Below are 9,603 nucleotides of genomic sequence, written 5' to 3'. Positions count from 1 at the left end.
ACGAAAGGGAAGATCATGGAGCTAAGATCTGAGACACTGCGTGTCCGGGCGTTGCTGTCGAGAGTCGACTCAATTAATATGCATGCAAACCCAATAAATACGCCACTTGATCAGATTTTAGGCCACAAAGATCCACCCAGCATATTCCAATTTTAAGGTCCAAACTGGACCAGGCCAAGAAATTATCCAACGAAATAAAAGCCCTACTAAGCTCCAAACCTTTACGTGCACTGAAAAGCTAAAGCCCATCTGGATCCGAAGCAAGTGAATCACCACCCCTTGTTAGATTCTTAATTGGAAAGCAAAAGACGATCAAATTCTCTGCTACTTTTTGCTTCCCTTGCACTCAAAGGAAGAAATAGATTTGAAGCAAAACCAGAAGGTGGTGGGTGAGCGTTACATATCGACAGTGTCCTCCTAACTCTATTTGTTACCCTTTCTTTTTCTTTCCTTTTCACTCCCCCAAACCATTAATATTCTAAATTCCATATATTTCATTTCATTCCATTTCCACCTTCACCATCCCACAACACAAAAATAATCAAAGGAAAACATATGGAGAAAAAATGGCTTCTGCTTTTCTCAGTGGCAGCTGCAATGCTGCTAGCGATCGACGTTGTGAACGGTCAAGAGGATTCAGCGGTGAAGCCGTTGGTGAAGATAGTGAAGGGCAAGAAGGTGTGTGACAAAGGGTGGGAGTGTAAAGGATGGTCTGTTTATTGTTGTAACCAGACCATTTCTGACTACTTCCAAGCTTACCACTTTGAGGACCTTTTCTCCAAGCGTAACTCGCCGGTGGCGCACGCTGTGGGATTCTGGGACTACCACTCTTTCATCACCGCTGCTGCCGATTACCAGCCTCATGGATTTGGTACCACAGGTGGCAAGCTCCAGGGGATGAAGGAAGTTGCAGCTTTTCTTGGGCATGTTGGCAGCAAAACTACGTGTAAGTTGTAAAACTTTTCTTTCTAGGGTGTTTTTGGGTTGATTAATTTGGTTGGACTTTCTTTAGGATCTATTTTTCTCTATACCACAGAAGGAGGGTATCAGGTACCAATCTTCATGATGTTGTACCAAATTCCAATATACTATATGTGGATTGAGTACTTATTTACAGTATGCTATCGAATATCAACAATCTACTGTATTTGGTACCGAATACTAACCAGTATTTAGTACATTGTTGATATATGATGATATCATTAATATATTGACCAAATATCAACAATCTCAGGTATTGTAGATCGGTGTGCAGTGCCAAACAATCTTTTCTCATCATTCAAGTATTCAACTAGTACTTGCTTTGAAATGGATTTAATTAGGGTTATGTAAGATTATTTTTGTTAAAAAGCCTCAAATTGCAAATGAGGGAGAGTTGAATCATTGGGATTTTGGTGTCATTTACAGCGAATTGACACCTTAATTTGATCCTAAATAGCTTCTTAGAACCCAGGAAAAAAGAATATACAAATTCTAGGAATGTTGAGTGCTATTGATTGAAATTATTACTCCAAAATGCTTTCCCTTGGAGTGCTTTTGGGTATAATTGCTTTTGAAGTTTGGATTTAAAATGATTTTAGCAGTCTTACATATAAAGAAACAATGATGAAGTGTTAATAATTTGTTTGAATTTCAGGTGGCTATGGGGTTGCCACGGGAGGACCATTGGCTTGGGGTCTATGCTACAACAAGGAAATGAGCCCTAGTCAGTTATACTGTGATGACTACTACAAATACACTTACCCCTGCTCTCCTGGTGCTTCATACCATGGCCGTGGTGCCTTGCCACTCTATTGGTATAAACAATCCACCTAATTCCCAGATTTGTCATATTCAGAATTTTAAGCTGTGAGCACTCGAAAATAGTCATCAAACATTCTTTCCTAATGAAAAGACACAAGGGATCGAAGAATGTATGACAACTATTATGGAGTGTTTATAACAAACATATTGGTTGGCTTCTTCCATAATATCAGTCATTCCTCGTTCTTGCAAATCACAGTTTGACACATACATAAATTACTTGTCAAAAACACAAAAACATAATTTTATATACATGTAATTGTGAAACTTGATTGACAAGTGATTTGGAATGCTACTTCTAGAGGAAGGGATCCAAGTATATTTGTTAATAACAATTCCCGACCTTCTAATTTCAAAATTTAGAACTGTTATTGGCACTTCAAAATAGTCCGCATACAAACTTTCGTACAAAAAAAAAAAAAAAGGAAATAAAAATATCCAAATGACTATTGTAGAGTGTTAACAACAGTTCCGGCATAACTTTCTACTTTGTGATTTTGTTTTAGTTTTCATTTACTTTTGGGCGTTTTTTTATCTTAGGAACTACAACTACGGAGAAACAGGTCAAGCCCTAAAGGTGGACTTATTAAACCATCCAGAATACATAGAACAAAATGCAACCCTAGCCTTCCAGGCTGCAATCTGGAGGTGGATGACGCCAGTGAAGAAGAACATCCCTTCAGCCCACGATGTCTTTGTCGGCAAATGGAAGCCAACCAAGAACGACACTTTATCCAAAAGAGTTCCTGGCTTTGGCACCACCATCAATGTGCTCTATGGGGACCAAGTCTGTGGCCAAGGTGACGTTGACTCCATGAACAACATCGTCTCCCATTACCTGTATTACCTTGACAAAATCGGGGTTGGCCGCGAAGAGGCTGGTCCTCATGACGTGCTCAGCTGCGCTGAACAGAAGGCTTTTCAACCTTCATCATCTTCTTCGTCTTCGTCTTCTTGAGGTTTTTGTTCGATTTGTTTCGAGACTTGTGGATTGAAGAGGAAGAAAAATGAAGACAATATATTTCAACTTTATCTTTGTGTGAAGGTGCAGTAAGCATGCACTGTTATTATTTTGTGTAAATTTTGTTATTTGTGGTTTACCTAAATATTATTATCTGCAACTATGCGATTTTAATTCTACGTGAAACCATGTTTTAGTTGTATAATGTATATACTCAAAACTCTTCAATCCCATTTTTGGTTGGAACCTTGTTGATATATCTTATTAACACTTAATAGTTCCCATCAAACAAATTTGTTTTTGCTAACAGACACAAATGATCAAAATAGGCATTTAGATTTTGGTGCGTTGTTAATTTTACCCAAACGTATTTAAAAGGTAAAGATCTTAAATTCAATTCTCATATGTGGGCAATCGATCTTCAATTCCGTGCTTAAGTAATGTTGGCCTTAATTTTACCCAAACGTATTTAAATCCCTACAAGGTGGCTAATGGCATATAATGGGCTCCAGATCGGTGGCTGTAAAGTGTAGAGCATAGATTGGTGGCGCTTTCTACTTGTCCTCGTTCAGCTTATGTGATCTTATTAGATTAAAAACGAAACTTGTATTATTTTAGGCCCCACTTTTTCTCTTCGATCCACACACTTTTTGTTAATTTCAATTTTTAATCATCTTCAATTTATCAAATTCAATAACTAAAAACTTAAAAACGTACGTGAAGATAACAAAGAGTACATGGATAGCCCCATCTTTAATTTATGTGTTTCTTTTTCTCTATCCGGAAGGAGTGGTGGATTCAGTTCTAAAACTCGATCTGATGTTTGTATCATAATAAGTTTAAAACAGTTAGGATTGAAAATTCAAAATTATTGGAATCTCTATATATATTTTAATTTTCAAATTCAAAATTTTCGAATCCGATTTTAGAAACATCATTCCAATTTATACCGAGCTAATCACTTGCAAAGGAAATACACATGGGTGCATACCAATCTTTATTAATACCTGGAATAAATGAAAAAAAGAAGATGATGAAGTTGCCCAAAATGGGATAAAGCCACTTCCATCGTCGTGTAGGCCAACCGTGCGAATATCCCATATATAGGAGCTACAGAATATTAAGTCCACACTCCACGTTTTTAAAATGAAAATAAAAGGCGTCATGTTTATAATTTTCGTTAAATTTTGAAATTCGCATTTATTTATTATATAAATATAAAAGTTTAAATTCATCAGAGTATAATAAAAATGGTGATGAGCAACACGATTTAATTAAGGATGGTGACTGTGAGCACAAATAATTCAGAATGAATGAAGTGTATGCTCATTACTTTATTTATTATTATTAGATAAGTTTAAATTTTAAAATTTACGATTATCATCTATACATATGTTGAAATTTAAACTCATTCATTGGTAATAAATATAGTATCATCATCATCACGACTTTTAAGGTAGTCAGCAAAAATATTTCTATAAAGATAAAGTACATTTTTGCTCTCCAATCTTGTTCGTGAGCAAATATGCACTCATTCAATTGAAATATTTTTGGTCACCAGTCTTAAACGATAATAATGCTCACTATTGTATTTTGGCTCAATACTCAAGCGAAAATTATATGATTTTTTATGTGGTTAGGAAAATATATGAGTCAAGATCAAGTGATAAGTAAACAAATGGATAATGTGAACATAAATAAGGAAAGGCAAATGAAAAACGTTAACTAAGGAAAGGCGGTGAGTATCACCGTCACTGGGGAATATGTCGACTATAAAATGCCTGAAAAATTTGGCCATATAAAATGTCTGCTTCTTTATAGTTCTGAATTTCTGAGTCTCCGAGTCAGAGAAAGAGAAAGGTACGTGTGCATCAAAGATGGTGGTGGGGCGAGACATAGACGATCTGCCGAAGAACGACGCCAACTACACGGCATTAACGCCGCTGTGGTTTCTGGATAGAGCAGCTCTGGTGCACCCCACCAGAACATCCGTGGTCCATGGATCAATTCGCTACACGTGGCAGCAGACTTACCAGCGTTGCCGCCGTCTTGCCTCCGCTCTCGCCAAGCGCTCCATCGGCCTCGGCTCCACGGTGATTTAACCTTAATTATTATTATTATTTCTGTCATCCATTTTACCTGAGTGCTAAATTTTGATTTTGTTAATTAATTGTATTTTTTTGTAATATATATTTATATTTCTTGTCGAATTTATGGAAAATATAGGAAATGGAAAGTTTTGTTAATTAATTGTATTTTTTTGTAATATATATTTATATTTCTTGTCGAATTTATGGAAAATATAGGAAATGAAAAGAAATTGTAGAAAGGCGCTATCTTTTTCCTGTTTAATTGGAATTTATGGAAATGAAATTGCAGTAGGAAATGTAATATCGATGAATTGTATATTTGGTGAAGCATTTTTCTGCTCAAAAGCGCTTACGCTAAAAGTAGTGTGCTGCTTGGGCTCGTTTGGTTTATTTATCCAAAAATGGTAGTGTGCTGCTTGGGTTCGTTTGGGACTCTTTATGTAGGAAGCATTTCTGCTCAAAAGTGCTTATGCTAAAAGTGCTTTTGTTATAAACATGTGGAAATTTTGTTAAAGGTCCATGCTTTAAGCACTTGGAAGTGCTTCCTGCCAACCACTTCTCCAGAAAGTGTTTCTACGACCCATAAACGCTTTTAAGTGTTTCTGCCAGAAGTAGGCATAAGCGTTTTGTTGGTTGTTAGAAAGCACTTTGATGCTTTAGAAAAGCAATTCCATTGGAGTTTAGCTTATTACTTTTTTATATTGGCACTTGAACCAACACATGTACCCACATTCAGATGAAATAAGTGCTGCTCTTGATGAATGCTTTCTTGTTTGGTTATGTTTCGTATTAAAAATGCTGAATTCCTTTGCAGGTTGTTTTGGATTTATCCCTTTCTACCACATATTTGTATAGGACTTGCTTTTAATTTCATACCGAATACCGCTGATGCCTTTTGTTATTGTATTTAATGAAATTCAATTGGTTTAACCTTGTTTTAGATTAGAATAGTCAATGCTGCTGAGAAGAACTGCCCACTTTTTGACTAACATCAAGTAGATTTAGTGACCCAAAATCGATCTTTCCAAACAACATTGGTTTTCCGTAGAAAGAAAAGAAAAAAAAGAATCTCCTTAGAGAACAAAGAAAAACTAGTATTGTCCGTCTTTAACTTCTATTAGACAATTCGATGATCCAATAACTTACCTGTGATCCTGTAGAAAAAACAACTACTTCTACCCCAGATGCATGCGAAGAACTATCATATGAAATACAATTGCAGCATGACACTGGTCATTTCAATGAATTGCTTTAGTAACATCTTCTTTCTCCTCTATAATGCATATCGGTAATAGCTTTCACCAAATTTCTTCTTTTTAATCTTGTCCTTCCTGTTTTATGATCAAATTTTGTTGAGATAATGGCCTTTTTTATACGTTGTCTTGCTTTTTTTGCCCCACTTCATTTGCTGATAATTATGGTCTCTGCACAATGCTTGTTATTGGGGCTTCTTGAAGTTCCTTTTTAGTTGTTTTTATGCTGGATAACTTTGCTTCTACCTAGGTTTATTCACGAAGCATCGAGCATACGTTCTATATAATTAATGCTTTCGCCCTGCCGGAATCTTAACTGGACGTCTATTGAAAAGGACGGTGAATTGAGAAAAAAAGCATTTCATTAAAAAAGAGAGTGGATTCTTGAGGTTACATTCCGCTATAGTAGCTTGACCAACGTGAAAGTGGAACAAGTGCATGCCCCATACACAAATTTGAATATTAGAGTATAAATCTCATATCTGTATGAGGCTTTAGTCAAACATCTGACTCCGCCTATCACCTTATTCTGCTTCCATCGTCTCTTTCAAGAAGCCAACTCAATCAAGAAGCCAACTCAATAGCTTCTTTTAGAACCGCTATGCCCTCTGCTGCAACTGAGCTAGTTATTGGGAACAGATGGGGACTACATCAATAGTTATTTTGTGCTTGAAAATTCATAACGGCATCCTAATCATGGACTTATTCGCTTTCAACTGCATCGGAACATCTTTTGTTTCTTTGGTTACTGGTTTTTCATTTTTAATGTAATGCTTGGATTTCTTAGACACCTTACCTATTGTGTTATTCTCTTGCATGGTATCTCACCATCAGCTTCTGTTATATGCTTCTTGTGTTGCGTTGGAGCTTGTTAATTGACAGATCACTTCTCTTATATTGAAACAGGTATCGATAATAGCACCAAATGTGCCAGCCCTCTTTGAAGCTCATTATGGAGTTCCAATGGCAGGAGCTGTGTTAAACACTGTAAATGTTCGTCTAAATGCAGCGACTATTGCTTTCCTTCTTGGTCATTCATCGTCTGTTGTTGTGATGGTGGATCAAGAATTTTCTCCCTTGGCAGAGGAAGCTTTGAAAATATGGGCAGAGAAAAGCGAAGGCAGTTACAAGCCTCCACTCTTAGTTGTCATAGGTGATGAAAGCTGTGATCCTATGGCACTAAAAAGTGCTTTGGGAAGAGGCGCCATTGAATATGAGACATTCTTGGAAAGTGGTGACCCTGAGTTTGCTTGGAAACCACCAGAGGATGAGTGGCAGAGCATTGCTCTGGGTTATACTTCTGGCACAACAGCCAGCCCTAAGGGGGTGGTTTTGCATCACCGTGGGGCTTATCTGATGGCTTTGAGTGGTCCTCATGTATGGGGGATGACTGAAGGAGCTGTATATCTGTGGACTCTACCCATGTTCCATTGCAATGGTTGGTGTTTCACTTGGTCACTTGCAGCTCTTTGTGGGACAAACATATGCCTTCGACAGGTAAGGTGCTTATATCTGTACTTGCAAATGCTGTATGTTTATTCAGCATATTGAGTGATTTTGTTAGTCTCTGATGAATTTGTCATAGTGTTAAAGCTTATATTCGACGTAGTCACTACTGCTTGTTTAAAATATAGAAGGCCATCATATGCATGGATTGCTGAATCCTAGTGGTTAGAATGGTGCAATATGAACTTGCTAGCCCCAAGGGTGATAGTGACCCTGATTCCGTGAGTAAATACTAAGACCCCAATGCAATATGCTCCTTGGATTTTGCAGTTAAAGTAATGTCAAGTTCTTACGTGTGCCATCAGTCTATATGTTGAGCCAACATTTTGCGTTTGTGTTATTTTTCATTTATTTTTCCCTGGTTGATTTGCTTGGATGCTCATGTCCACACTGCCTTTTGTTGCAATTTCATAGATTACAGCAAAGGCAGTATATTCAGCGATAGCCGAGCATGGCGTGACTCACTTTTGTGCTGCACCCGTCGTACTCAACACTTTGGTTAATGCTTCCCCGGAGGAGACTATCCTTCCTCTCCCACATGTTGTACAGGTGATGACAGCTGGTGCTGCCCCGCCACCTTCTATTCTCTTTGCAATGTCCCAAAAGGGCTTCCGAGTCACGCACACTTACGGTCTGTCAGAAACTTATGGCCCCTCCACAGTATGTGCGTGGAAGCCTGAGTGGGACTCGCTGCCCCCTGTAAAACAAGCACGGCTTAATGCACGCCAAGGTGTTCGGTACATTGGCATGGAGGGCGTAGATGTTTTCAACCCTGAGACTATGCAACCAGTTCCAGCTGATGGAGCTACCATGGGGGAGATAATGATGCGGGGAAATCTCGTAATGAAGGGGTATTTAAAGAACCCAAAGGTGAATAATGAAGTTTTCGCCAATGGTTGGTTTCATTCTGGTGATCTGGCAGTGAAGCATCCAGATAACTATATTGAAATCAAAGACAGATCAAAGGACATTATCATCTCCGGAGGTGAGAACATCAGTAGTGTGGAGGTAGAGAACACTCTATATCAACACCCAGCCATATTCGAGGTATCGGTGGTTGCAAGGCCACATGAGAAGTGGGGTGAAACTCCTTGTGCTTTTGTGACATTGAAACCGGGTGTCGATAAGTCTGATGAGAATCGTATGGCAGAAGATATAATGAAGTTCTGCCGGTCCAAGCTACCTGCGTACTGTGTTCCGAGATCCGTGGTATTTGGACCATTGCCAAAGACCGCTACTGGGAAGATACAGAAGCATTTGCTGAGGGCCAAGGCCAAAGAGCTGGGACCTGTCACTATGAGTAAGTTATAACTGCATTGTTTTGGCCATTGTATAAAAGGCTAATAAAAGCTTGGATCATATTTAGTGCCAAGCTTGGTTCTCTTGTTAAGACTCTTCGGTCATTTTTCTTTTGGTAAGAAGTGGATGTAAGATTAAGCGAGGAGAAGAGCGAGGGTCGAACTTTCGCCTCCTCGGGATTTAATGATGTGACCTAAGTTCTTATATCTAATGCCCGTTTAATAACCATTTGAAAACTGAAAACGTGGTTTGGTAACTACCAGTAACACGGTTTTTTGGTTTTTTCTGTTTTAAAGACCAAAAATTGAAAGCTAAACCGAAAACTTAAATGATTATTAAACGGGCATTAGAGTTTTTGATTTGTTGTTGCTGTATCCAAGTAATTGCCTTTATTGACCGAGTCTTGCGTAAATTACAGTTTCAAATGTTTAATTGTTTCAAAAGAAACAACGTATGAGGATGTGATAATTTGGTAATTATCCAGATTCGTTATGTTATCCAAAAAGCTATCCCAAAGCATTTCAGACGTGCGGGTCTCAAGAAGTATATGATGTGATGGTCAATTTCTTTTAAGGGCGAGTATACGGTTTGATCCCAATCACTACTGAGCCATACTAATGGCAGTTGCTTAGCAACAAACGTGAGCATAGCCAAGTTAGTTAGATTGGTATATTTTCAGCATTCAAGTCTA

The 9,603-nt window shown here is 38.1% G+C and overlaps 2 protein-coding genes across 2 annotated transcripts; both read left to right on the top strand.

Moving 5' to 3' along the window:
- The first annotated feature begins 503 nt into the window (after nucleotides 1-503).
- On the top strand, nucleotides 504-3,013 carry LOC103940496 (chitinase-like protein 2). The gene is made up of 3 exons (XM_009350608.3): nucleotides 504-946; nucleotides 1,637-1,796; nucleotides 2,344-3,013. Exons 1-3 carry the CDS (start codon nucleotides 556-558, stop codon nucleotides 2,759-2,761), a joined length of 969 nt encoding a protein of 322 aa, XP_009348883.2. The 5' UTR covers nucleotides 504-555; the 3' UTR covers nucleotides 2,762-3,013.
- A 1,470-nt stretch (nucleotides 3,014-4,483) lies between these two features.
- Nucleotides 4,484-9,304, top strand: LOC125477398 (acetate--CoA ligase CCL3-like). The gene is made up of 3 exons (XM_048584426.1): nucleotides 4,484-4,857; nucleotides 7,014-7,604; nucleotides 8,028-9,304. Exons 1-3 carry the CDS (start codon nucleotides 4,642-4,644, stop codon nucleotides 8,922-8,924), a joined length of 1,704 nt encoding a protein of 567 aa, XP_048440383.1. The 5' UTR covers nucleotides 4,484-4,641; the 3' UTR covers nucleotides 8,925-9,304.
- The last annotated feature ends 299 nt before the right edge of the window (nucleotides 9,305-9,603 follow it).

This window comes from the organism of the source record quoted next, unplaced genomic scaffold (assembly GCF_019419815.1).
Source record: "Pyrus x bretschneideri cultivar Hongxiangsu unplaced genomic scaffold, Pyrus_bretschneideri_v1 Contig21, whole genome shotgun sequence".
NCBI classification, from domain to species: domain Eukaryota; kingdom Viridiplantae; phylum Streptophyta; class Magnoliopsida; order Rosales; family Rosaceae; genus Pyrus; species Pyrus x bretschneideri.
Note: the sequence above shows the minus strand (reverse complement) of the source record. Positions and strands in the feature narration are given on the sequence as shown.

Excerpts from the sequence above, each read along its gene's own strand:
- LOC125477398 (XM_048584426.1), top strand. The coding sequence starts at position 4,642 with ATGGTGGTGGGGCGAGACATAGACGATCTGCCGAAGAACGACGCCAAC. Across the intron at positions 4,858-7,013 it reads CCATCGGCCTCGGCTCCACG|GTATCGATAATAGCACCAAA; the intron begins GTGATTTAACCT and ends ATATTGAAACAG. Across the intron at positions 7,605-8,027 it reads CAAACATATGCCTTCGACAG|ATTACAGCAAAGGCAGTATA; the intron begins GTAAGGTGCTTA and ends GCAATTTCATAG.
- LOC103940496 (XM_009350608.3), top strand. The coding sequence starts at position 556 with ATGGAGAAAAAATGGCTTCTGCTTTTCTCAGTGGCAGCTGCAATGCTG. Across the intron at positions 947-1,636 it reads TGTTGGCAGCAAAACTACGT|GTGGCTATGGGGTTGCCACG; the intron begins GTAAGTTGTAAA and ends TTTGAATTTCAG. Across the intron at positions 1,797-2,343 it reads GGTGCCTTGCCACTCTATTG|GAACTACAACTACGGAGAAA; the intron begins GTATAAACAATC and ends TTTTTATCTTAG.